Source organism: Cariama cristata, unplaced genomic scaffold (assembly GCF_000690535.1).
Source record: "Cariama cristata isolate BGI_N322 unplaced genomic scaffold, ASM69053v1 scaffold5084, whole genome shotgun sequence".
Lineage (NCBI taxonomy): Eukaryota > Metazoa > Chordata > Aves > Cariamiformes > Cariamidae > Cariama > Cariama cristata.
Genome location: NW_009612443.1, coordinates 81,348 through 108,291, shown reverse-complemented (window position 1 = coordinate 108,291; position 26,944 = coordinate 81,348). Strand labels below are relative to the sequence as shown.

The window sequence follows — 26,944 nt, the reverse complement described above, 5'->3', positions numbered from 1 at the left end:
CCTACACCAAATATTCTATGAAAGTCTGTTACTGAGAGGAAAGATTTTGTCTGAGGAGGCTTGTTGTAATTAACTCTGAGAATGTAGATCAGCTGATAGAATTTTTATTGGGGTTTTTTTGGGTGTTTTTTTTATTTTTAGTGTTAAAAGCAGCTTAAAATTTAAAACTGAATATATGACAAACTAGTAAATTATTTTAATTACCTAAATTAATTTAATTACAATATTAAGAGTAGGAATTTTATTAATTTTAATATTTATTGAAACCTGAATTAGTAGACTGAACAATACCTTTGCTTAGTTTAATATCAGCTAAGTTCTTATGACAAATTTTCTTGATTTTATTTCAGCTGTAGGATTAAATTTAAGGATAGAATGTTCAGTCACGTTTGTTTTTAATGAGCATAAAGCTCCAGAATCCTGGAAGGGCTGACAAGATTCAAGGAAGAAAGAAGTTATTAGGGTCCTGAAGAATTTTGTGAAAAAATTCACTGTTAAATACTTTAATTTATTACAATTTTATATATATACAACTTTTAGAGTACATTTGGACAACTTTGGCATAATTTTCATATATGCAAACACTTTGACAGTTTTAAACCAAAGTCTTTAGAGGAAGTATTCTGTGAGAAGCACGAACCAAGTCTAAATTTTGTTAATTACCTTTGTTCAAAAGTCAGAGCTTAAAAGTTTTTTCACTGATCTTTAGGATAAACATGGGGCATGTGCAAATTTAGAGTCTAAGGTTTCACTGAAAATAACTAAGGTGCACTGGAAATATTTTACAGATATTTTAATAAGATTATAGAATAATATTAATAAGATTATAATGGACATTTAAGTATAATGGTTTGTACTGACAATTACTGTAATATTCCAAAACAGGATTACCTGGAACTGTTTGATCATCCCTTTACAGTTAGGAGAGCTTGACTGGTTGCCAGAAACACAACATAAACTATTAAAACCACTATCATGCCAGTAATGAAAAAAAAAATGCAGAAAGAATTCTTAATTTTTGGTATGCCATGTGCATTGTTTTCCTTATGCAGAAATATGAGAAGTACTCAGATACTAATGCAAGCCTGAATTATATCTTTCTGGCAGTTTAACACTGTTGCTAAGGAAATACGATCATTTTAAATTTCCCATTTTGCTCTATGATCTTGAATTTAAAAGAAATTCAGTCTTTAGAACTTTACTGATTAATTCTCCAGGTTGCGCAAGTGATCCAGGTCTGTGACATTTCTCACGCTGTTTTAATCTAAATGTCATCTATGAAAAACTGCAAAGTCACAGAACTGTATTTGTTGTAGTCTCTGTCAGTGGGGGCAAGTTTTCTTCAATATTTTAATATCTGCAGTGGAAAAGTGTTTGGTGTGGAAAAGTTAGCCAGTTACTGAAACAGAAATAAATTCTGAATAGCCAGAGAGAAGAAAAGAAAGACAAATTGTTAATTATATCCTTTGGAAAAGATCTGTGTTATTAAAAAGTGGCAATTATCTACAATTGCAAAGTTGACACTAGTACTATTCCCACTGGAAAATAATATGCTTCCCTGAAGGCGCATGTGGCTGTGTCTTTCCCTGAACCATAATCCTCTCTACAGAATTTGATTTCCTCAATTTTGACCTTCAGAATAGAGCTGGTGACTTGTTTTAGTGTGTGATTGGCAAGTACTGAAGCAAATTTTCTAACAGAAAGGCAATTTATTGAACCACCAAGTCATGTCCTACAATAAAGGTGGGCATGAATATCTCCTTTCCAGGGATGACAGGTTTTAGAGGAGACGTGAAACAAATTCTGAGCTCAGATATTGGCCAAGTTTGTGTCATACTAATGGCAAAGCTTCTTGTTAAATGTTTTGCAAGGTTAAAGAACGTACAACAGCAAAACCTGAGGTAATACTTTTCAAGGTCACTTTTGAGCTGTTGGTATGTCAGAATTAAAGGTGAATGCATGGTGTGTAGGGGATGTGTTTTTTTTTTTTAATTTTGCAATACTCTATTTTACTTATGTTCAAGATAATGTTTTTTTAATTGCTTCTTCATAGCTTATCATGATAAAAGATATATACTTTATTAAAGAATAATAATTCAGATGAATATCTTGTAGTGGTTCTGCCTAGAGAACTGGAAAGCAAAGAATATCCTGTCTGTCTTACTAGTTGTTTGCATACCTATTCAAAAATTGAGGAGACTGTACCAACCAAATATGTGTAAGGCATCTTAATTCCTTTTTATGTGAGCAATGTTTGTTAATAGAAGATTTTATTATTGTCTCTCAATATGAGATAACCACACTCTCCTCCCTCAGATGGGAAGAAAAGTTTCCAGCAGATGTTGTTTCCCCTGGGATATTCAGAACAGCCCTGATCATAGAATCAGGAATGGTGTGTAGTAGAGAAGGGAGGAGGAAGAAAAGGTTTTACAGGTGCAATATCATCTAGGGAAGCTTAATGACCAAGAAGAGAAAAGAATAAGAAATAATGAGAGAGATCCTTTCTTAGGAAAAGATAGGAGGCTTCTTGGACCCAAATACTTTTCGTCCAGAAAGGAAGACTGGGGCTGACTGTGGGGAGTGTGGAAAGGTGCAAGTCGTGGTTCCATAATTAAAACAGAATAGTTTAAAAATGAACTCCTTCTGCTCTATTAAAGCCAGAGTATGTGGGAAGTTATCTACTCTCTTAGCTAGACAGCCAAAAGTGAGTTTTCTCAGTAACGTCACAGATGTTACTTTCATGACAGAAATGCTGCAAAGACATTTTTGGACTGAATTCCTATGCTTAGCAGCTGATAAAATACATGCTGAGACCTTTGCCATAAATGTTGAAGTCCTCAGCCCTGGGCTATCATGATCAAGATGTTTTCTGAAAATTTAAAGTATACTTTTCTTAATAGACATTACTAAAGATCAGTGAATTATCTGTAATTCCTGTAATTGCCATTCTTATTCTTTTTGATGCCTTGATCAAAGCCTCATTATACCTCATGCTAAATATCCATTGAATTGATTGTCCTTGCATCAAGCAAGTGCAATAATGAAGGCTGAAAGCATCTAACAATTGGTATAATAAGCAATGGGTACATGTAGGGGAAGGCTCAGTAAAGTAACAATAATAATATCCCTTCTTTTCAGTAGGGTGTTTCAGAGTTCATTTGAGATGTGTGTGCTTCTGGTTATTTAATATAGGAATAGCAGAGAGAACTAGCAATGCAGAAAACGTTGCCAAGGTAATTAGGATCCAGCAGTGAGTGATTCTTCTTGAAGGAAGGCTTATCAGGAGATATCAGCATTGTGGAAACTAAGATAGCTACATGAAGAAACAAAAAATACAGATAACCATTTCTGACTTTTGCTATTGAAGCTGCTGCTAATACTAGTATTGTTTAATCATATAGGTTGTCACCACCTTAACTTTCTATAAAAGGGTAAGTTGAATATTCACCTAAAATAAACCTTCTAACTAGACATGTTTAAAATTAATCACTAGTCTTGCCTTGCTTTTGTCTTATAGTTTTCTTTAACATTGATTTTAATATGTATTAAATAGACTTTTTAATATTTTTTATTATTGACAAGTCTTTCTTTGCTGCTTTGTCTGAGCTATACTATTCCTTCCAGATTTCTGCTACAGTTTATGTATTTCTGAAATTCTGTTTTGTACCTTAACTTTCCTTTAGAATTTATCCTTCTTCAGCTTTAGAATTTGAAAAGATCTGTCATAGAAATCATAGTGTAATAAAAACTGGTGATGGAAATATTATTTCCATATAGTCCTTTGCTGGATGTCTGCAAGGCACCACAAAAGCGGAATCTAGAACCTATTGATATGCTGGAGAGTTCACATTTTTCAGAACTTTTATGTCAGATTTTCCATAGGATTATGTAAACATAATGGAATAAGTTGATTTTGGCTATTTTTTCATTTTATCATTTTTTCATTTGTCAACATGTAAAACTGATATATATTTCCTGATACACATCAAGTGAACAGGGGATGACACACTTTTCTCTGTCATAGACATCTCAGGAACTAGGAATCTGGTAAAAGATTTACATATAGCTAGATTATCAGATCACTGACTACAGCATGTTGGTTTTTTTTTTTTCTTCTCTCAGCTAGTGAGTCTGAAATAAATGCAATTCAAATTCTATAGAGAAATGCTTCCCAACAGGGAATGGTGGGAAATTACTTTTAAATGTGTGAATATACTTTGATTTGTATAGATTTTCCTGTAATGTCTTCAACCTCTTCCTGGAGTTAATTGCTGCTATATTGTAAGTTTTAGCACTTTAAGTTAAAAAGGCCTGAGAAACACGGTCTTGCTTCACTGTAATGGTATATCATGCTTGACACCTGCACACAAACAGGAACTGAAAAACTGCTTTCCAAGATTTGAAATAGCATAATGGACTGTTAGATTACTGTTGGGCTTAACTTTAATGGCAAAAATCCATTCAATAACTGATATACCTGCACCACAAGAAATGATTGTTTGAAAGGAGTGAAGTACAGTGATTCCACCCTTAATGTTTTGGCTTCAGATTTTAAGACTTGCATTGGCTTTCTACATTTGTCCTAATTAAAGTTTTCTAGGGGCTTTGCAGCTCAGTAATATACAATTTTACTTGCTGTGTCACAAGCTTAATGACTAAGGAGTGAGCTTTGGGCGTTTAACAAGCTTCCTCCAAGTACATTTGCAGTGTTGTTTTATTTTTAGTTGGGATGTTTAGATATAAAGTCCATTTGAAATTTTGTTTGTTGTTTAAATCAATTCCAGAAAAGTCACATCTTTTGTCTGCTATTTAAGTATCTGTTTCTGCTTTATCAATAAGTTTTCCTATGCATGACTGAATTGTGCTGTAATAAAAATTTCATGGTGCATTACATGAGAAAGTAAAACAAGGACGTTATTTCTATCTGGAGGTTATAGCCATGATCACTGTGCAGCTTTACCAGTTCATGTGGCTCTCCGGAGTGCTGTGTATGATTCTCATTGGCTACACCTATATAACTTTGGTACATATAACCATGGTTGGGTTCAGATTTGCTGTGTCCTGAAGCTGGATGGTATCTATGATTGCCTTTAGCATATAAGAAGGCTGACATGGAAACAGAGCAGAGGCTGAGAAATGAGATAACATCCTTTGATGAACAAGAGGTTTCTAGAAAGTATGTTGCTTGGAACCTTTTCAACAACCTCAAGTATGATACTTCTTTCAGTATCAGCTAGGGTGTTGTTTGTTGGTTTTTTTTTCCAAACTATTTGCTTGAGCTTTGTTTACCTGTCTTCTACAATTTTGCATTTCTTTGGTAAGTCAATTAAGTGAAGTATATTTCCCTCCTTGATTTGGAAAAATAGAGTTTGTGTCTCACTGAAAATGTGGCTCTACATCAATAGTTGGAATATTTTTACCAAATCAGTTTTGACATAAAGTCAAATCTGCTACTCATTTTATGAGTGTGTTATATAAAAAAGTTGATTAATTATTTTTTTCTGCTTGCATTTGATGATCATTATATGTAAATCACTCTTGTCATGGACAAATGAAATGCATTGACTTAATAGTTTACTTGAAAACTTTTCCAAACCTCCCTAATGTGCAAAACTCAGGACTGAAATTTTTTCAGACCATTTTCAATAACATTTGGTCAAACTTTTAAGATATCTGGAATGTTTTCTTAAAGCAAAAGTTCAAAGATGTTTATTGTGATTTTGCAGTCAGCTTCTGGAATCTCAGTGTAATTATTAGGGACTGAATTCTGACTCTCAGGTTAGAGAGGACAACTGGGCAGGAACAAAGAACACTAAAATCTAATGTGAAACTTTATTTTGGGAATGCAGGAATATGGAAAATAGGTAAGGTATCTAATTTAATTGGATCAATACTTATATTAACTCTTCTTATCTTGGAATTGTCCAGGAGTAGCTTGGACAATAAATTATTCACTTCTCCCTATTTGAAGTACATCTTTATGTTGGGGACCCTACTGACCTGACACCTTGGGGAGATTCTTGGAGATATTCTTGAGAATATTCTTGGAAATACTCAGTATTGGTAAATATTGGTAAATAAGAATATTGGAAATATTAATGGAAAGAGCATCTTGGGAATATTCTGATGGAGACTGTTTTTCTTTGATTTCTATTTTGACAGTCCCAAGCTCGTACAAGCTTCCAACAGTTTTAACAGAGACTTCAATCTTTTTAAGTACTCAAGAGCTCAGCAATCGCTGGCATTTGTAGGTCTGTTTTTTCTAAATATATTCTTATTCAAGTTCCTTCATGTTTGTTTAGTGCTAATAATAAAGTTAATGATAGAAAATTTGGCTCTGAGACTCCTAGCCTTACGGATGTGTGGTTTTTGAAGTCCCTGGAGCTTTTTCTTCCACCACCATTATTACCTCCCCATTTGCAAGGAAGGTTGCTAAGAAACATGCTGATGTTCTGGTTCTGGACAATGAGTAAACAGCTAAGGAAAGCTCGTTGCATTCCCTCACAGCTTCTTTGCTCTGCTTTCTACCCTTCTTGACTGACACTGTGTCCTTCATATTCTCCTTCCAAACTTTTTGCACTTAATTCCTCCAAGGCAGTGTTCACGCTTGTTATCCCTCATTTGCCTAAGCTGCAGTTGTCCATGTAGTTATTGCAAAACTACTCAGTTGCTCTTAGACTCCCTTGGGGTGCTGGACTGACCAGAGGACTGAGTATTTTCTATTTCTTTCAGTTCCCATTTTGTTGCTATGGTGTGGTCAACTAACTCATGCATCCTTGGTGCTTCTGTCTGGGTCATTGACCAGACACAGTTGATCGACTTGTTCACTGTCAGCCCGCAGTATGAGCCCCTAAGGCAGCAGACAAACTGTGGTGTTATGCAGCAGTGGGGAAACACATTCACTGTATTTGTTAAAGTTTTGCAAAGCACAGTCACTGTGTGGTTGGGTATGGGGAATGCCATGGTGAGTTTCTCAGCAAACCAAAGTCTAATACTGATTTTTTTTAAGTTTTTTTAATGCAAAAGTACCTTGGAAATACAATGGTCATTCTGAGTTGCTGGTTTATCAAGGCTGGTTAAAAGAGCCTTGTAAGGAAATGAACTGCCATAACTATATTAGCTGCCCATGCTGGGGATGGGCTCAAATAAGAAAGTAGTATACAACCTTACATCCTCTCACAAACTGCCAACAGATAGACTTGGCAGATCCAGAGTCCTACCTACTTATTGCGTTACTTTTTGCGTCTATATGACATGGTGTGGAGGTCCAGAAACCTGGAGAGGTGTGCTTGCCCAAGCACAGGAGTCAAATCATGAGAGAGCTAATGCTTGCACTGTAAGCTGTGGTATACATATTGCTACTATTCCGAAGAGTGTCAAAGTGGGTGGTGGTGTCATAATTTAACTGCATTCTGAATGTAAGTCTGAGATTATATTTGATTATACAGTGTGCTGTCTTACCTAGAGTAAACTAATGTTGGATTAAACTAACTGGAGTTGAATTGCTCCATTTAAACTGTTTCTAATTTAAAGGGTGCATTTTGGAAATACTCTTCAAAACTGACCTAATCAGCTGGGATTGCCTATTCAAGTTGGTGTACAAAAGGCATGAAATTTGTCCAAAATATGTTAAAAATAATTGAACCATCTGTAAAAAAATGGGAGTTTTGCTAGGATTGCTCATGCAGAATATTTTTTAATGAAGTGACTTTATAAAGCAATCTATTGGTCATATACTTACAGTAACCTGCTCATCTAATTCTAAAAATAAAAGTTGATATTTATTAGTACTGCACTGTGATCCTTACTCCAAAAAAAATTACCAAACCCAACCTTTTTTTTTCCCCAAAAATTTCCATTGTATTTGTAACTGGATTCAGATTCAAGAAAGCTTTTTATAAAATAACCCCTAAATTCATTTATTTATTTTTTCCCTTTATGAATCCCAGTTGCAAGCCTGTTTCAGATAAGAAGTGTCTATAGTAACATCATGTTCATTTGGTTTGCCTTTAATACGCTACTGAAAATCTTGAAGTTGTAACATTTCGGGGCTTGTAACAGGAGTCATCTCGTACAGTATCATGAGCATCAGCTGGTTCTTGAGGTCCTTATATCTGTCAGGGAGCAGCGAGGGCTGACTGCTTCCTAAGGGGTGGGGGGAGCTGAGCAGGACAACCCTGCTGGGGGGGATTCAAAGGGGGCTGGACTGAAATAGGCCCCCCAGGGGTGGAGAAGGCCCCAGGGAGCTTGGGCAGGGCTAGTAAGGGCTGGTGGTGCCCTCATGGCCCTGAGAGCATCCCACTACAATATTTTAGTTATTAGCATATTGTTATTATATAAAAGCTCTATGTAACTGTAAGAATGTTCTTACTATGTTGTTTTTTGTTATCTACAGTATAATTCTTGAAATGGCATCACAAATCACTTTCTACCTCTTTTCTGAAGACCACATTTACATAGCAGTGCAGAAATAGAAAGTTCAACTGTTCTGTTAATGAGAAGGTGTATATATAGCCTATTACACTTGTTTTTTTTTAAGAAACTGTTAGTGAATTAGCAACATCAAAGACATTTCTGTGTCAATGTGTCATACATCAGATACAAAGGATTATACCTCAGTACAGAATTTAAATCAGGAGAATTTATATTTGAGGTGAAAAGTTCATACTCTGATACATGTGATTTATTAAGGATGGGGAAAACTACAGAAAGTTGCATTCCCCAAATAAAATCTTTTGCCTTCAGATGTTTTCTTTTAAAAGGTTTAGCTTAAAAAAAAATAGACCTTTTCAAGACATGAGATTCAGTATTCTATTTTGCATAGCTGAAAAATGTTCCCTATTAAGATAATGAGTTCAGAAACAATTTCCAGAAAAAATAAAACTGACATAATCTCACTATCTGAAATTCTTTGGTTTTTCATGTGTTTGCAAAGCAAGCTTTTCATTGTCCTGTAAATGGGCAGTATAGCTTTAGGAAAGCAACTGTCCACTAAGAACTGGCTGCCATTGGTGTCCATGAATACTTAAAAAAAAATCACATGAACAATATGACTTTTTCAACTTAAAGATTTTTCGCTGGCTTTGCAGTGTACGTGAAACTGTTCCTGTAAATGCTTAACAAATACAGGTAATCTCAGAGCAAATTTATATAGCACACTAATTGCTATGCTTAATTCATCACACATTTTTGCAGTTCAAGTTAGAATTATAAGGAGTGGGAAAGAAGCCATGGTTGTATGTATACTATGCAAAATGAAGAAACAAGAGAGCAAGATCTGAATTTCTATGAGAGAAAGGGAGAGGAAAAAGGTCGCCTCTCAAGTTGCAAATTTTTTGCATGTGCTCTTTATGGAGGATGAGTTCATAACATAGATTTCAGATTGTAGTATTGGATTTTAGGGACTACTTTGCTCCAAGACCAAATAGTACTGGTAATCTGAAAGTGGTCTAAGTTTCCTGGACCTCAGGAAACTCCCTGTTCAAGCGTTCCATACCACAAGTTCAGGCAGCAAGAATAGCTTCTAAACTCTGGGGCTGCAAGTGTGGCATGGCCTTTTCCAGGGGTAGAAAGCTTGGGATGGGCAAAAGAGACCTGCCTTTTTATTTCTTTTCCTCATGCATTCAAATTAACTCAGTGTCAAGAAATAATATTAGGTGATGAAGAACTTCAAGGACATTCCTTGGAGGTGTTCATGATAACTTTTACACTGCATGTATATGATTACATTTAAATATGGAGCATGTCCGTTCCTGATATTCATAACACTGAGCTACAGAAATACATGGATCTCATTTTATAGCATTACATTACTTTATCACATTTAAGGGAAAAATAGCACTACATTACTTTATTAAGTGTAAGGGAAAAATAGCACTACATTGCTTTATTACATGTAAGGGAAAATGTTCTTTATGTTCACCTCTAAATGGACGATCTGATATACAGCTGTATAATGTCAGCAACAGAAGTAATAGATCTTTGCCCCTTTTTTTATGTGTGGTTTTTTGTCAGATATAACCTAAAGCGTTTTTCATTAAGTAAATATAAAAAAAAATATTTACTAATGTACCAGTCTAGGGTTTTTTTATACTTTATCAGCTGTCGGGTACATAAGCCTAGAAAATTATATCAAGAAAGTAACTCTGCCTGTTCCTAGGCTTGTCTGACTTCAGAACAAATCTTCTTTACTTCCCGGTACTTGCACAGTATTTGGCGAGCTTAATCATCCAGGGTTTTTTTCTTCTATTCTTTGTGTTTATATATTCATCAAAACTTTTTTTTAATTTCCAATTTACAGGAAAACAGTGTGATAACTTACTTCTATCTCCCTTCTGAATGCAAAGTATTTTGTGGTTTATCAAGTCGTTAAATTGCAGGCTGAAGTTCACATCAAAAGAGTAGCTGATCTGGTGATCCAGAGAGAAAATTATCCAACACTTTTATGCTGTAGATATATTTGTAGTCATATGACTGACACTCATCTCATTTTATACGCATTTTACAGATCTATAATTCCACTGATTTCAGCTAAGTCTTCTCTGAATTGCTAGCTCCTCTCAGTAGACTACCTTTGAATGCCTTGAACCTCTGTCTTTAGGCTCTTCCTGTGGAAAATAAAAGTGCAGGTAAACAGTGTAGATAAAATGCTGGACTGCGTAAATTGATAGGAGTTTTGCCACCAGGTTTTCTTTGGTCCAGAATTTAAGCTTGCAGCTCTATATTTGACATCCAGGAACTAAGGAATATAGATTTAAGTTCTCAACTTCTTCATCCCTCTTTTTATCTTTTAAATAAGACAAGGAAAGAAGAAGAAAGAAGGCTTGGCTCACCTAATCTTTCATTATCCTGTACTTGAGAATTTGGTACCCAAGGTCTTCATTTACAATTAGAGCCTAAGCATAAGAAACCTGAGAGGCAGATTTAGCCTAAGAATCGTGTTAAGTATTTTCCTAAGGTGAAAGGAAAGAAACCTTCAGATCAGACTATGAACAGTGTTTGGAAATGTAAGTTACCAAATCCTTAGCTGAGCAGGCAAAAATATACATGGCAGTACCCTCCTTGCTCAGGCTGAGATTATTCTAACTGAGAAGACTCTTCTCCAAATACTGACTAAGCAAAAGTGAAAAGGACTCCTTAAAAATATACTTGGCTGATGCATCTGTCTATCAGGTCAACCTCCTTTCCCAGAGCAGCAGTTGCCTGAACTAATGATCTTCAAAGGACCATAAGGAAAGTGGAAATCAAATCAAGTGTTGAGAAAAAGGTCCTTGGCAGCTGCTTTTGTTGCCAGAAGCTCCCTTGATTACATCACATGTTTAGCTCAAACCAGTCACATTGAACACAGTGTCTCACTGATAATTATAGCTTTTTGTCTAGAAAGATGGACAAGCCAAACAACTTTCATCTGCCAGATTCTGTGATGCAGAGATAATTGGCAGGATATTAGAGAGGTCATGGCATGGTCCAGTGAGAGATGAAACACACCTGAACTCTGAGAAATTAACTCTCAATAATTTCAGACTTCCCAGGGAACTGAGTATCATTTAAAGTTAATAACCATAGTGAAAACAACTGGGAAGAGTGTTTCTGGCAGAGGAAAGCCCTGAATTCAAAGGAAAGGATTGTAAGGTATAGAAAATTTAAGTGCAAACATAATGCATCATTCAGGTAAAAATAAATCTTTATATATGGCTCCTTAACTCCTTTCCTTCTCTTAAAAAACTTTCAAGAATAAGATCCAATATATTAAGTGACATACAGACACTCACACAAGAAGTCTATCTAACCTAATATTCTCAAACCAGGAATGACCAACAATGGATGCCCAGGGAAGAATCTAAGAATAAAATGAGTATATAATAATTTTCATAAATATTTTCCTAAACTTTAGTTAATTCTGCCTAAGGCAGTTCCCCATCTGTTTCTGTCCGGTGTCTTACTGGTGTTGGATAAACTTACCTAAGCCTAGGTAAGTGCTAGCAAACTGCCAGAAGCATTAATGTACCCATGATGTCACTGCAAGGCTCAGCAGAAAAACAGTGTGGTATCAGGTGATTCCAGGGAGGAAATTGCCTTTCTGCAGCAGCAGCCACCACCATCCTAATTTTCCCTCCTCTCATGCACTCACCCCCCTCCGATGGGAGCATGATCAGTAAGGTCAATTTTTTCTTAAGGCTGAGTTTCTCTTGGCTCTCTGTTGAAGCTCTTCCCCTTTCTTGTGCATCTGTCCTTCCCCTGGAGGAGTGGACCTGGCTCCTTGTTCTTCAAGAAGCAAAACTCAATTCTGTCTTAATTTCTGAGATTCATTAGGCTGGCTTTGGACACAGGATATGCCTGCACATATATATGTGAACATTCCTCAAAAGCTTAAACCTAATAGGATGCTGATAGCAATGCAGTCATGCTGCAAACTGACTCCAAAAATGTTAAGACTGTACTTAATATCATACAGTGTTTGTTACCGTGCTACATCAGCTTGATCACTAATAGTACCTGTCAGCCGCTATTGGCGGTGGATCAGGGTTGTCTGTTATGTGACCTCACCTTCTAGTGCTCTTTGCTTATTGAGAATAATCATAGAATCATAGAATCGTTATGGTTGGAAGAGACTTCAAAGATCATCAAGTCCAACCGTATACCCAACACTGCCATGCTCGCTAAACCCACTAAACCATGTCTCGAAGCGCCACATCTAATGATACCTTTTACCTTCAAAGTAATGCATGGCTGATGGCTGTGTTTGTAAGGTTTTAGTAAATGCAATCCAAATACTATAGGTTGTGCAGATTAATAGAATAATGTAGTATAGTGTTGGTTAGGTAGTTAGGAAAGGGTATGTTAGCAACGTATGGAAAATGTTAACAAAACAGGTTTGCATTAAATCTTTTTGAATTTGTAAGTTTGTAATATCCTCAGGAAATAAAGCCCAATTTATAAAAATTAAGTTCAAATCTAAAGCAGGGATTCTATGCACAAAGGTTTTAAACTTAAAATAGTATTCTTGTTATTCTTTTATACAAAAATTTGGCTTGTAAAATACTTTATGAAATCATTGAAAAGGATATTATATTTGACACAACTCCCCTCTCAGCATGCATGTTTATATTTAGTTCTAACTTAATTCTACCTCAATTTTTTGTTCTCTCATTTATTGTCTTATACATGTTTCCCAGGATAGCCCACTGGTCTTACAGTCTGACAGAAATGTAACAGTGAATGCAAGAAATCACATGGGACAGTTAACTGGACAACTGACAGTAGGTGAGTGTTCTTTATTGACTGTTATATGTATCAGTTTAGCTTTATGAGTAGGTTTCATTATCATTGAAGATAAAATATTGCTGAATAGTCAGGAAAAATATCTTATTGCCATACTCAAACAAAAAACAATGCATACAACGGGTCATAAGAGCATGATTCAGCGTTATCCGAAGGCAGAGAAAGTAGAAATGCCTCAAAATGTTTAAAACAGCTTAATGAAAAATGATTATTTTTGAGATAGCTGTAACAAAACAAACTCAAAAAAACCTCAGCAAAACATGTTTCAACAACAATTTCAGTGGGAAAATAGCCATCATTTTCTTACAAGTTCTGTCAGTCTTCCATTACTTCAGTGGGAATTGATTTGTCCCCATCACTCTTGCAATATATTTGTATCAGCGTACATTGAAAACAGTTGGAGTAACAGAATGTAAAAAACCAGAACAAAACAAAAATTCAAATGCTTTCCTAGCCACTACAAAGTTTAAATGGAACGTGATCATACTGCCAATCATTCATTAAAATGGTGTCAGATGTTTTGGAAAGTATAAAATATAGCAGATCAAAGTTCCAAATGAAATGGAAATAAAAAACCCTCTACCTACCTGTTCCACTTTTCAGGTATTTTTCCCTGCTTTTATTAAGTTTACCATGTTACTGCGTTTTTAACACAAATCGTACTTACTGTGTTAGCAAATATGAAGTAATATTTTTTTATATTTTCAGTACTAGAACAGTACTGAAGATGTTCACTGCTTTTTAAGAATATTGGCCAAAAAATTCAAGGCAGAGTAATGCACTAGATCTGTTGGAAAACAATATATATTGACTGGGAATGGGATGAAAAACATACAAAAATATATGTGTAAGATACTAAGATGTAGACATAAATTTGAGGAGACACCTCTTAGACTCCACATCTTTTCATTTTTTTCAATTTACTTCTGGATTAAGCCGTGTTTTCTCCACTCTTTTTCCTCATGTGCCGAGGTTATGCTCACAAATAGTTTTAAGTTAAACTCTAGTTGTAATCTAGACTCGTGGCTAGTGGCTTCAAGTTGTAAAAAATCTTTGGCAAGTGCATGCAGAGTGACACCATCTGCGCTGATTTCCCTGAATGACCACATCAAATGAGTGTGCAAAGGTAACCAGGCTTGCTAGCAGATACAGATGACGAAAATTAAGCTAACACCTGTTCTAGCCATATTGTACTTGCCCAGTGTGTTTATGGAACACTGTTCTGTTTCATCTAGTAGCTGTATTATAGAAACCTTCCACTTCAGCTGGTAATTGCTAAAAGGTGAGTTGCCCGTGGCAAACATTCACATTGGCTGAAATAGATATGATATTTTGATTGCTGACACCGTTCCTGCTAAGTGAATCCAGCACTGAGAATATATGTGAGTGTATTGAGACTGACCTACTTAAAGGCATCACACTAGAGGTTAATATTCTAAAAGCATAAAGGCCTGAAAAAAACCTTGTTCTTATGTTACTATCATTAGAGTGAACACCTGTAAGCTTCTTGTGCAGCTGGTGCAGCATGTCTGGAGAGTGGAAGTTTGCTAAATTGCAATGTTGTATTTACATTATTTCTTATTCTTTATCTTCCTTTTCTTTTTCATAATGGCTATATGGCCTTTATTCTTTCTTATATTAATATGAAAATCTGCTTCTTTATTTTTTATAAATTCCTCATACAGTATTGAATGCATATTAAAATATTCCTTATTTTCTTATTTAATATTTCTTACTTTGTAGACACACTCATAACTACCATACAATCAGTAAAATCCTGAATATTCTACTACTGCAAATCAAAGAAATTGACAGCACCTAAAATTCAAAATGTATTATTCCTGCTCTCCCTTCTAAAAATGTTTATTGTGTAAGGTAGAGTGGAGAAAAACAATTTTTTTTTAAATTTTTGCCTAGGTAAAAACGTGGAAACATCTGCTGAAAGGAGGGGAGGGGACTTTTCTATACCAGGTTTGCTAGCATCAGAACGTTTGTTTTTCCTATTAACTTTAAATATGATCTGGAAAGTCCCTGCCTTCTTCAGAAGTGCTCTTTGTCCCTTCAGTGGTGCTGCATGCTGAAGCAGCTCTGTGTGTGTCTGCCCAGTGAAAAGGATGAAAATAAACAGTGGAGGAAGCAGTGAGGAGAAATATTTTTAAATTATATAAAAAGTAAATTATTATGCCTTGGGAAAAAATTATCTAGTTAAAAACTTTGAAATGTTCTTATCTGTTAATTTCATTACCGAGTTGAATAATAATAATTTTTAAAAAAGACTACATGTTCATATGCATGGCAGGAGCATTCTGAAAAGAATAGTGCCCGTGCATTCAGGTGTATGATAATGCACTTCCTATACATGTGATATCATTGGCATTTTATCTGTATTTCATAGGACATGAGTGTTGTTATAAGGCAATAAATAGGCTGGTCTCTTGTCTTTGACGTTCAAATTGCTGATCATGTCAAATTTAGGACAATTAAAAATTCTTTCTGTGATATTTGGAATTGGGCCATGCAAGACTAAGACAGCCTTAAGAGCATCTAATTAAAACTGTAGCTGGAAGATAGATTTTGGTAAAGAAGTGAGGGTGGGGCTGGGAGGAAGAAGGCTATATGATCACCCAGGGAGATGGAAAAACTTCAGTGAAACTCTCGGTAACAGGTATTCAGTTCTGTGAGTGACCATGGAAGATTGGTGGCTGCATGTTTGAATGCTGTAAAGTCAAGTCATGGCTCCAGGTCTTACAATACCAAGGGTGCATCCATTATTACAGTACAATTTATTTATACTGACACTGAAAACTGTATGGAGAGAAAGTCACAGGTGTAGCAATGCTTTCTGTTGGGATCTATACCAACTGAGCTAGAAATGTTGGTTTGTGCTCCTGTCTATTCATGACATATGGTCAGGAAACTGCCAAGTTTGTGTCTGGATCTCCAAAAGGACTCCACAGCCTTCAGTTTTTAGACATGCCATTTTAAGACCAACAGTGCAGATGTAGCGCCGACGTGAAGTGTGTCTACAGAATAAAGGTGTAAAGATGACCATCCATTGATTTTTTGCATCTAAGCTGGATAAGGACAAGTAATCACATCTCTGACCTCCCAGCCCTTACTTAGCAATACCCTTTGCATTATGCATTCTAGTGAATTACCCTGACACAACCTTTTCTCTGTGTTTAGTCAATGTTTGCATAGTTTAAAGCTATATGGAAAAAGATCTACTTCTTTTCTGCCAGTCTTAGAAATGCACAATAGTTGCTCACCTCAAACGAGAAGTCTGTTGTCTCTGTGCTGTCTGCACGGATCATGTATATCTCTACCTGTTTTTCAGTGGAGGACATTAAGCTGACAAGTGCTAAAGGGGTCAAAATTAAATATGGCTGAAAGGAGACATTTGAAACCCACATGTGCACTTACCATAACTTCATCTTCAGATTTGATTATTACTTTGCCAACTTTGTTGTTTTTTCATGAGGTTTGGGTTTTTTAAATTTTTTTTTTTCTTGCTGCAGTGATTGCTTCTGACAGGTATTTCTGCTATTGCTCGACCCTTTTCCATTCATAGATACCTGGGGATATCTCAAATGCGCAAAAATGTGCACTTCATTTTTGCTAAGCTTTGGGCCCTTTAAGACAGAATCATAACTCTCATAGAGGTCCAGAGCTGTGCAAGTTGCAGCTTTAGAGAGCTCCTGAACCTGTAGCTCTGCTCACTGAGATCTCTAAAGCCATGAAATTGAAATTACGAATTTATTTGAATACCATGAAATTATTTGAATACCAATGAAAGTTATATCACAGTTTTGCAATTACTTTTTGAAAATAGCAGGCAGATGTATAATTTTCAATTACAGCACTGGTAAAGACTGATAACAGTACTAAAAGATATAGCTATTCAAATAACTTGTCAAACTTGATGACAGTTTCCATCCATTTACCACAAAATTTGTATTGTGTATTCAAGATTTTTTTCCTTAAAAATGTGCTTGCTTACTTGCTGTATTCCACCAAGAGTACATGCGGTATTGTGCAAAACCCATTGGACATTAGAAACTGCAGGTATGTAACCTTATGGGAGTGGAAATAGTCCCCTTCATCATTCTCACATGTGCCAATTGCCTGTGCCTATATCTACCGATACCCTACCAGGTAACACATCCTGCTACCCCTTCAATTCGGAAGTGATCAAGTGATTGCTTTTAGAATTACCTGTGGCAGAACTTGTAATAATACATGTGCACACATTGCTCTAACTCTTTGATATCTATTGTCAGACATTGACTTATTTAAGATTATTATGAACTTGAACTAAGTATCTGTTAAGGCAATGGAAGTACTTACATGCTTAAGTAACAATAGATGAGAAATGTTTCCATATTTTTTATTCTTATTTGCATATATAGTAGCCTCAAAGGTAAGATCTTTTCTCCTAAGTGTTGCAGGAAGAGGGTAGTTTCAGAGCAGTGATACACAGATACCCTTTCCTCGCAATACGAAAAGGGAACAAAAGGGCTAACTCCTCTCTTACCTGTGTGGTTGTTCTTGTATCTTAGATAGTAGGGTGCTGGGGAGAGCAGGGCTGATGTTGTTTTACGATCCCTCATTAGCTGCTTCAATGCTTCAACTGGGCAAATATGGATCAGAACTTCATTGTCAGGAAGACGTAAAATAAAGCTCTTCTGCTTTCCCTTACAGGGACGTTTACCTACCTGTAGTCCAAAAACTACAGTGAAATTTCAAAAATCTAAAATACATTAAACATTCCTCTAGTGTAATTTTTATATTAAAGCAATTGCTCTTGTAACCACTGTGGTGCAGTAGGATTATGAACGTTGTTAAAAAGACATGTTGCAAAAACAAAGTCAGATAAATGAGTTAACCATTTCTCAGCATTCTCTGAATTTGTATTCCTTAACTAAAATACAGACTGAAAAAAAAAAAAAATTTGGTCCTTAAAACCACTTTGAAGTGTGGAAATCAGAAATGCAGGAAATCACTTCTACCATACCTAGATGAATTAGTAGTCCAGCTTTTGCAGTGATCTACAAACAGGAGGAATTCGTATTGAACTTCAGACTGAGTATATAATAGCTTAAAATCTTCTCTTGGGGCATTTGATCATTAATCAGGCTCTTCTCATTTTTAGCAAAGGTTTTTAACTTACAGTTAGTTCACTCCCTCTTCCTTTCTAATCCGAAAATATAAACACAGAATCTGTAATTTCTGTGCTAAATTACTTACATCTCTTACATTTTTTCAGATTTTTTTTTGCACCTTAAATGCCATTACTTTCTGTGCTAAATTACTTACATCTCTTACATATTTTCAGATTTTTTTTGCACCTTAAATGCCATTACTCTGTTTTCTAATGTTTTCCCTTGTTTTAAGTCAGTTACTTGTCAATTCAGAGAATATTTAGATAACTTATACAGCAAAATGTTATACATTCTGAGTATACAAATTTTACAGTGTAATGTTTCTTACCAAAGTTTTATAGCCAGCTAAACACTTTTTTTTTTCCAATATAAACAATTTATCAGGAGGTGGAAATACAGCTTGTCTGCTAGTCTGTGGTACAAATCCATTGTCAGATCTTTTAAATGGAGGTAAATGTGAGATAACTTGCCCTTTTTTAGTACAGGTTAGCTACCTGGTACTTAACTGCAGAGTTAAAGGATCTCTTTCAGCTTCAGGAATCAGAAGGTACGATGGAGCGATGCCTGAGAGGCCATATGGCTTTACGTCTCCTCCTGGCAAAACACGTGAGATGAGCCAAGAGACAGTCAGAAAGCGAGCCATGGTGCTCATAACAGTTGAAATGTCCAGCTGGAATCTGAGTCTCATCCCTTCTCATGATTTACAGTGCAATGTGACGTTGCCTCATTTCTGTTTCTGTCTAGTCCCTGGAAAAGTCTTTTTATAAACCATCTGTGCTGTAACAGGTTTTGTAATATGAGCTCATATAAAATATATTCAGATATACTCTTAGTGACTTTGGCTAAGCTATCATGAGGATCTACTCCCATTAATTAATTGTCTTGAAGTGCAGTATTAGGAAAATGTGAAGCTCTGAAAACTGGCAGTACTTTGATGGGTCTGCCAGAGTAGCCTTTTAAAAATTAACATTTTCATTTATTTGAAATTCATCCATATTTCTCCTGCAATTCTCTGTTTAAGTTACCTTCCAATAATAGAAAGCCTCTCAACTTGTTTTGATTCAGCATCAAGAGGCAGTAGTAGTTAATGGACTAGTAAAAAACAGTTGCAAACAACTCTCTTCTAGTTTTTACTTCTATTTCACTTGTAAATTAGTTGCATCATTCTCTGTGTTAATCTGTGTGTGTACATTTGACATTCAGCAGTGGTGAACTTAGGCTCTTGTGACTAGCTCTTGCATTAATTAGATTGGAAAAATAATACTTTTTTATACATCAGTTACATAATTACCTCATAAAACTATTAAATATACTTGGTATCATGAACCATTTGCATTCCACTTTGTACTTGTGTATTCGAGATTTTTTTCTCTTTGAAAGAGAGAGCTACTTTACACAGTACTTCAGATTGCTTCTAGTCATTTAGGTACATTTTCAATTTTTGAGCAATATCTTTCATATCTTTATGATACTCTTATTGTATGTTATGTGCAGACATAACACTACATTGCTGTTTAATATTTGAAATACCCTATAGTATAAAATATATCTTACATCTGCCTTATGAATTGTCACATGAAAACCATGCTATAAAAACAAAGAGTAGTGAGCTATTTCTCTGTCACTTATTAGGACCAAGTGGTAATTCTCTCTGGTAGGTATGGCCATTATTTAACCTGAAACCTCCTTCCTGAAATACAGGAGCATATTGTGTCAGTTCATTTGTCAAGAATAAAAAATTCCCCCATGAATAAAGATAAATGCAAGCAGCCGTAGGACAATAATTAAATTCTGTGCAATTTCTGCGTGGTTATTTCGGGGGTGAAGAGTGCTTGTGCATTGTTGATTTTAAACACTGTGGCAAGGAAGGTCTATGTTGTGGATATAAGATTCCTCGCTTTAAGTTTTATCATCCTCACTAGTGTGTTATACATAATCTTCTTTGAATCTTAAAAATAATTACTTTTTGTTAAATTATTCAAACAGTGCATCAGTACTTCCAGAGCTGGCATCTTGAGGCCTCTTCCTCTTATTTCTGCATGCAGTATATTTTTTTCTTCTGTCTGCCTTCTTCAGACTCTAAAATTTTTCAACACTTGAGTCTTGATCCAGCTTTTCTTCTTTTCTTTTTCTTTCCCTCAGTCTGAGCTCAGGAAGACTATTTCTGTCTCAGATACAAGATACAGCTTGTGTTAGTTTGTATCTGAAGTTCTGCTGATCTAACGCGAAGAGCACCTTTTGCTGTCTATAACTGACAGACAAAAACAAAAACATACTTTGTACTTTTATAACTAGTCTGATACTTCTCTCTATAATATCTGCAGCTTAGACAAAATACATGCAGGTTGTTTTCTCTCTGATTTTCTAGGTTTATTCATCATTATGGTTTTTGGAATTTTGAGGTCTAGTATCTGTTTTTCCAATGTGTTTTTCTTTCCATAATCTGGAGCTGATTAGGAAAGGACAAGCACATGGAGGAAAAGATGCCTTTTCAAAGTCAGTGTATGCCTTAAGTTTGGACTTTAGAAATCCTCCAAGGTGTATGCAGCCTCTGAGCAGTGTGTTTTCTTTTTTCTTCTGCAACTGCTCCTATTTTCTTGTATATATGCACTATAAATCTTCATTTTCATTGATCTACTGTCATGAAATTGGACATTTTTTTCTTTTACATGTGGAAAAGGTGTGAAGCTGCGTCAGAGGAAGTTCAGACTGGACTTTAGGAAAAGATTCTTCACTGAGAGAATGGTCGGTCACTGGAACATGGTTCCCCAGGGAAGTGGTCACAGCACCAAGCCTATAAAAGTTCAAGGAGTGTCTGGATCATGCTCTCAGTCATATGGTTTAGTTTTAGGTAGTCCTGCGAGGATCAGGGAGTTGAACTTGATGATCCTTATGGGTCCTTACCAAATTGAGATATTCTATGATTCTTTCGAAGGAGTACAGAATAAATCCATGGAGGGGAGGAAGAGAGACAAATAGGAGGTCTTCCTCAGGCGGCCTGCTGGAAGCCAGGCTTCAAGTGAAGCCTCAGGCCCCAACTGCTGACAGGCGATGCTGGCAGGAATAGCCAGGCACGCAGGGACTGGCCGTGTGCTGGCGTCCCGAAGGATAACCCTCAGAAAAGCAGCGGACACAGGCCTCTCTTCTCATGAGAGCGCAATAGTTAACGTTCTATAACCACTATCACTTCAGAGATGATGGGAAAAAGATGAAAGGGAACATTGAATCAGTGTTTTCCAAGCAGGGATTGTGGAGGAGGAGCAACAGTGCAGTGGTGACCCTGTGCAGAGGGGTGTCCGATGTGCTGGGTATGAACCTCGGCTCAGTGCCTCAGTATTTCATCTCAGTGCTAACTTTGACTCGAGAGCATCTGTAGTGAGACTGGACATATGCTGAAGTAGATTTCAATTGTCAACAGCTATTTTACCAGCAGTACAGCAGTCCTCTGCTTACTTTTCTGCTTTATAGGCTTTTTATTTCACCTCTTTGTATTTTAAATGCAAGTCTGGATGTTTCCACTGTTTCTAGAAAATTGGCACTGAAAACTAGGAAAAAGGATATTCTGTTTCAATTCTCAAATATTTCATCCTCAATATTAATTATTTTTTTTTCCCTCATACCATACCAGAGAATGTGGATCTATGAGCAGTGGTTGGATTTAATTGTTGAAGTAGAGTTTGAGTGGGAAGAGGTCATTAGTGGTTTGCATGGTGGTATGGAAGTGTTAGTGTTTAAACATTAATCCATTGCCATCTGTCCTGCTGTTGTTACTCACACGCTGTTGGCCAATACAGACAGCACAACTACTACCCAAATGTTCAGAGCAGGGCAGGAGAAGTGATTTCCTTTTGTAGGGGAGAGATTCCAAAAGTCAAAGAAATAGGCATTATTCAGAGGCATTTAAGTGTGTTTTCAGGGATACAGCATACATCTTCAAAAGATGTTTCTAATTCTTTGTCTTTAGCTTTATCAACTGCTAATACTTCTTTAAACTGCAAAAACAGGTGCTGTGCATGCATTGCGACATTCACAAGGCTGCTGCTGGGTGCTAAGCATTATTAAATTACCTACAGCATCTGGACCTTTAGCAAGTCCCTGACAGGACATTAAGATTTTATTTTTACTTTTTTTTTTTCCTTGATGTTCAGACAACTCATTAATATTAGTAAGAATATATGATTCTAATAGGAGTGGCTTAGGTGAAGGGCAAATGAATGAGAAGCCATTTTTTAACTTAATTACATACAAAAGCATGATTTTCAAAAAAAGAGAGAAAGATAAGAGCAGTGAGATCTTTCTGGTGTTCTCCTTTACTTCAGAGCTACAGAGAACACCTGGAAGAAGAAACAACAGCATGCTGCTGCTGTTAAAGATGTTGAAGTGACAGCAAAGAGATTTATCAAAAATATGGGTGAGAAGTCCTTAGACTATCAGAAATTGCATCTCACTGTTATGTTACAATTATTCTGTGAGGTTTACTTTCTATTTATTGCACTGCTTTGTCTGAGTCTTGTAAAAATATACAGTTCCAAAACCGACTTCAATGTGTAACACTGAAACTTTAATAACACATTGGAAAATACCAGTTAATATCTGTAACTAGAACATCGCTGGTTTGTTGTGCTTATTTATCAAGATAATTATCTTTATTTGCCTTTTAATTATTTTGCCTTCATTCAGAACAGTATGGAGTTTCAAATTCCATATTATGCCAATACTGGAGTGGTTTAATTGTGCCATTTGCAGATGGGCAGAGTTGTCTTGATGTAATTTGTCTCAAGCATGTACAGGACATTTAAAGGTATATTTAATATGGATTTTTAAAATGTCTATGATACATAAATACATCTCTGAAAATACCTTCTTTTTCCTTAGGTTACTCTTAGGGTGATAAATATTGCAGTTGCAGCTGAATTATGAACAGATGGCACTGAATTCATGATTAGCTGAATATTTTAAAATTTTGACTAGTTTTCTTCCTGTGAAGAAAAGCATTCCATAAATCTGAAATTAATTAGTCACTGGGAATAGTTATCATTCACTTAATCACTAACATCAGTTATAGATCAAAATAATACAGAGTGAGCATTTTTTTCCAAATCAAAATTAAGGACTCCGTCGACTTTAAAATACGTTATTCCAACATTAGAGTCCCAAAACTTCATGAGTTTCCTTTTGTGATGTTTTGGACAGATGTTTTGTTTGGAGAAGATGTTTTGTTGCTCTTCTCTCACATATATTGCCAAGGCACCTGGACCCTTTACCACCTTAAAATTTTCAGACACTAAAAGCTTCCTACTCATTTATCTTCATCAATGACATACACAGCAGGGTTTAGTGCACCTTCAGCGAGTCTGCAGATTATACCAAACTGAGTGGTAGGGTTGACACACCTGAGGGACAGGATGCCATCCAGAGGGACCTGGACAAGCTTGAGAGATGGGCCTGTGTGAATTGCATGAGCTTTCAATAAGGTCACGTGCAAGGTCCTGCACATGGGTCAGGGCAACCCTAGGTATCAATACAGGCTGGGGGATGATGTGATTGAGAACAGCCCTGTGGAGAAAGACTTGGAGGAACTGGTGCATGAAAAGCTGGGCATGACCCAGCAATGTGCACTTGCAGCCCAGAAAGCCAACTGCATCCTGGGCTGCATCCAAAGCAGCATGGCTAGCAGGCTGAGGGGAGGGAATTCTGCCCTTCTCCTCTGCTCTGGTGAGACACCCCCTGCAGTACTGCCTTCAGCTCTGGGACCTCCAACACAAGAAAGACATGGACCTGTTGGAGCAAGTCCAGAGGAGGCCATGAAGATGATCCGAGGGCTGAAGCACCTCTCTTCTGAGGAAAGGCTGAGAGAGTTTGGGCTGTTCCACAGAGACTTTATAGCAGGCTTTCAGTAATTAAAGAGGGCTTATAAGAAAGATGGGGACAGCCTTTTTAGCAAGGTCTGTTGTGACAGGATAAAGGGTAATGGTTTTAAACTAAAGCAAGGTAGTTTTAGACTAGATATAAGAAAGAAATTCTTCTCAATGAGGGTGGTGAAACGCTGGAACAGGTTGCCCAGAGAGGTGGTAGATGCCCCATCCCTGGAAGCATTTAAGGCCAGGCTGGACGGGGCTCTGAGAAACTTGGTCTGGTTGAAGATGTCCCTGCTCATTGCAGGGGGGTTTGACTAGGTGATCCTTAAAGGTCCCTTCCAACCCAAAGCATTCTATGAGTCTATGATTTTACTTCTGGAATCGAGAAAGTGGTTTTCTATTATGGAGTGGGATGATGGGATGGTTCTGACACTCACCTGTCATTTAAGAAGGAAAGGGAAATTTACTAATCTTCTGTCTCTAGTTTGGTCTTTTCTGGGTCTTCGTTTGCTTCTTTGTTTTTTTGGGTTTTTTTGTTTGTTTGGTTGTTGGGTTTTTTTGATTGGTTTTAACTTCTTTTCTCTGTGGAACTTACATATGAAGCCAGGTGTGGCTTTGAGCAACCTGGTCTAGTGGAATGTGTCCCTGCCCATGGCAGGGGGGTTGGAACTAGATGATCTTTAAGGTCCCTTCCAACCAAACCATTCTGTGATTCTATGATTCTATGCTAATTTACCACATCTGTTTTTCTCTGTGATGGAGTGATTCTAATTCGCTTGCTGTAGTGCTAAAGCAAAAGCTTTCAGCAAGTCCAGACAAAAATCCAGACCTATGCTGCAGGTCTTGTCTCTGAATTTATACATCCATCTGCATCTAGGTTAGATTTCTTTCCAGATACAAAATCATACATTCCTTTGAGGACACTTCAGATTTCCCCATGATACTAAACTTACTCCGTTACCATAAGATCCTGTTCCTTAGGTATCAATATAGCCTTTCTAAGTGATGTGTTTGAAAGATAAGACAATCTGGGAGTGATTCAAATCACAGATAAAGACATAGAATTTAAGTGTCAGCAGGATAGGAATCTGAGGTAGATGTCTTTGTGAATTGAATTGCATCTTCTGTGTTACAAGTCAACAATGAACTCCCTTGAGATTTTTGGAAGAGACACTTCTAGAAGCTAAGAGCCCAAATCGGCTTTTATCCTGCTTCTGCAGCTTTCCTGGCCCTTGTCCCAGTGTCAAGGACAAGGAGACAAGTAATTTCCTAAATGGATAATACAAAAATCCTGAGAGCTGGACTAAGCCATCGTCATCTTGTGCTGTCATCATGTAGATGCTAGTTGTCTGGAAATCTGTAAATGCAGTTCACTGATATACCAAGTAGCAGAAGGGTTTAAAATTATGATTTTGTGGTCATCAGGCTATAACTTTTTACTCTTGTTTTACTACCCAGTAGTACCTAGCGGTAGCCTTTTTGTAGATTAATGCTGTGTGTCTTTTAATATTTTGTACATTCTTTCATTCAGTCTTTCTCAGCTAAAGCATGATTATATGAAATGCTAATACCTTTTGCATAGGTAACTTCATTGTATTTGTACTCTATAGCTAAAGCAGATACTCTGAGAAACAATCACTCTGGAAAAAATAGATTTTCTAGTCCTCCCTATGTTATAGCCGTCAGTGTTGAATTAATTTTATGAAAATGTAAAACTTTTTTTTAGCATTCCTTTTCCAAGAAAGTTTCTAAGTACTCTGGTAGCTGGTATCCTTTGTTTCAGTTTTCTTCAGTCAAAATGTGATGAATTGGATTATTTATCTCAAAAAGTTTAATTTGCATTCAGAAACCTTTTAATGGTCTAATTCAGTACACTGTGAATAAGATGATACAATATTTTCTAGTCACAACAGGTTATATGGAAAACTGCCAAAAGTGCCTGGGAAAACAACTTGGATCTTTGTAATAAAATTGGGAGAGGGAGATTGAAATCTAACTTCTGAATAATAAGTGTACATAGAGAATGCAAGTAAAAATATTTAAATTGGCTTCTAATTAATTTTATTAAAGAAACACCAAAAATATTGAAAATAACTACAGAGTAGAAACAAATTTCAGAATGACTGTGTCTAATGCCTACAGTGAATATTGCCAGTAAGAAAGACAAAACTGAAATGCTTTTCTTTTTAAATTACACAGCAAGATACCTAACAGTTAGTAAGAAAGATCACAGGCTAAATTCAGGAAGAGGAAAGGTAAGGAACCGTTAGGTGAAATGAATGTATTTCACTTCATTCAATTTCAGTTCCAGACCAGTTCACCTCAGAATGATAAAGCCAGCAGCAGAAAAGTACTTGCACTATTAGCAATTATTTTAGAGAGCACGCAAATGAGAGATAAAGTTTCAAAGGATGCAAACAGGTCAAACATCAGATCTGTTTTTAAGAAAATAAAAAACAACATTGTAGAGATTTACAGGTAAGTGATTTTCAGTAGAATTTCTGGAAAATTTTTAGAATATTCAATAGAAATGTCAGACTAAAAGTCTGACCTAAAGGAAATATATAATGATAAATAAAAACAGTTTGAGAGAGGAATGAATTACCTTATGATCTACAAGATGCTGTATTTCCCAAGGAGAAG

The 26,944-nt window shown here is 36.3% G+C and overlaps 1 protein-coding gene across 1 annotated transcript in view; it reads left to right on the top strand.

Moving 5' to 3' along the window:
• Window positions 1-26,944, top strand: part of SGCZ (sarcoglycan, zeta) — a 130,297-nt gene that overhangs the window by 40,793 nt on the left and 62,560 nt on the right. The window contains exon 3 of the mRNA XM_009698639.1: window positions 13,176-13,263. Within this exon, the coding sequence (XP_009696941.1) occupies window positions 13,176-13,263 (88 nt within the window). The remainder of the gene's footprint in view (window positions 1-13,175; window positions 13,264-26,944) is intronic.